This window comes from Eimeria tenella, genomic scaffold (genome assembly GCF_000499545.2).
Source record: "Eimeria tenella Houghton genomic scaffold, Eth_scaff2394, whole genome shotgun sequence".
Taxonomy (NCBI): domain Eukaryota; phylum Apicomplexa; class Conoidasida; order Eucoccidiorida; family Eimeriidae; genus Eimeria; species Eimeria tenella.
In genome coordinates, this window is record NW_013542256.1 from 2028 (window position 1) to 3804 (window position 1777).

The 1777-nt window shown below is 60.3% G+C and overlaps 1 protein-coding gene across 1 annotated transcript in view; it reads right to left on the reverse strand.

The window, feature by feature from the left end:
• Positions 1-1746, reverse strand: part of ETH_00043025 (nucleoporin, putative) — a gene marked incomplete at both ends in the record, with an annotated part of 3742 nt that extends 1996 nt beyond the window's left edge. The window contains 4 exons of the mRNA XM_013374922.1: positions 1-63; positions 241-339; positions 460-1054; positions 1435-1746. Coding sequence (XP_013230376.1) covers positions 1-63; positions 241-339; positions 460-1054; positions 1435-1746 — 1069 coding nt within the window. The remainder of the gene's footprint in view (positions 64-240; positions 340-459; positions 1055-1434) is intronic.
• Between the last annotated feature and the right edge of the window lie 31 nt (positions 1747-1777).

Below are 1777 nucleotides of genomic sequence, written 5' to 3' on the forward strand. Positions count from 1 at the left end.
CCGCCGCACTTCCTGCGGGGGCTGCGGCAGCGCAGACGCCTGCAGCGCATCCGCGTAGAGCAGCTGCAGCAGCAGCAGCAGCAGCAGCAGCAGCAATAGTGCGCGCTCGCAAATAGATACAGCTTCTGCCGCTGCTGCTGGAGAGCTCAATGTGCAACAAAGCGGGGAGCAGCAGCACCCGCTGCCGCAGGCCGGCCAGCAGCAGCAGTAGCAGCAGCAGCAGCAATAGCAGCAGCTCACTTGAGATCCAAGTGGCTGCTGAATGTGGGCAGCAATTGTTAGAGCCAAATGCGGGTAGAAGGCGCCCCCTTTAAGCAGCAGATGCACACATGCCAGCCCCTGCAGCAGCAGCAGCAGCAACAGCAACAGCATGTATCAGAGGAACAATTCATTCAGCGGCAGCACGTGCTGCTGCTGCCCTTCCTGATGCTGCTGCTGCTGCTGCTGCTGCTGACTCACGTGGCCGTTGGCCAGCAGGTGCAGCAGCGCAGCAAACCTCCGCAGCTCTCCCTTTGCTGCGAAGGCCTCGAGTAGGGCCTTGGCGTTGCAGGATAGGAAGAGCTGGTGGTTTTGCAGCAGCAACTGCTGCTGCTGCTGCTGCTGCTGCAGCTGAGCTGCTGCAGGCGACCCAGCCCTTCGCAGGAAGCTAAGCAGCAGCGGCCGGCCCTCCTCCAGCAGCCACTGAAGAACATTTAGCTGCCGCTCTCTCTCTAATGCAGCAGCAAAAGAAACATTTAAGTCTCTGTTGGGGCCTTGCTGCAGCAGCCGCTGCAGCTGCTGCTGCTGCTGCTGCGTGGGATCCAGCAGCAGCGCAACGAGCAACCGCCAAGTCTGCAGCATGTAGGGAGACAAGTAAGAAACCTCCGAGTAGCGGCGGCTTTCCTCGCCGTTTGCTGCTGCTGCTGCTGCTGCTGCTGCTGCTGCAGCAAAAGGCCAGCTAGCAGCAGCAGCATCTGGCACCCATGAAGACACAGGGGGCCAAATTCCCGCACCCCCTCTGCCCGAATAATAGTCATTCTGCTGCTGCAGAAACTCCAGCACGCGCAGCAGCAGCCTGCACAGCAGCAGCAGCAGCAGCAGCAGCAGCAGCAACAGCCACACCACATCCCTTCAGGCGCCTGCCTACGCGAGCTACAAGCTCAAAAACTAAAGCGAGAACCACTAAAGCCAGTTCCTAATTTTGCTGCTGCTGCTGCTGCTGCATGGTGTGTCTCGTATGCTGAGGCTCGTGCCGAGGGTTTAGGGTTTAGGGTTTAGGGTTTAGGCAAAATGGAAGGAAAGCCCCGCCACCCAAACGAGCTGGCTGTCCTCCATCTGAGACACGCAAATGTAGCAGCTACGGAAGGCCCGCAGCCATTATCAGCAGCAGCAGCAGCAGCAAATGCAACAGCAGCAGCAGCAAATGCAGCAGCAGCTAGTGCCGTGCTTCCTCACCTCTCCGTTGTGCTTCCTAGGGACGCCCGCTGCACGGGCAGCAGCAGCTGCTGGTCCGGCTGCTGCTGCTGCTGCTGCTGCTGCTGCATCAGCTGCAGCCTGAACTGCAGCTCATCTGCGCGCTGGCAAAGGGCCCCGTCGCTCCCCACAAGGGCCTCCACTACAGCCCCGACAGCAGCAGCAGCAGCAGCAGCAGCAAGGCCGCGGTGTACAGACACCCCAGATTCAAACAGATGCAGCCGCAAATCATTCTTCAAATCCCACACAACTTGCACGCCCTCTTCCTCGATTGTCCCTGACGCGGCCCTCCCGCTGCAGCAGCAGCAGCAGCTGCTGCTGCTGC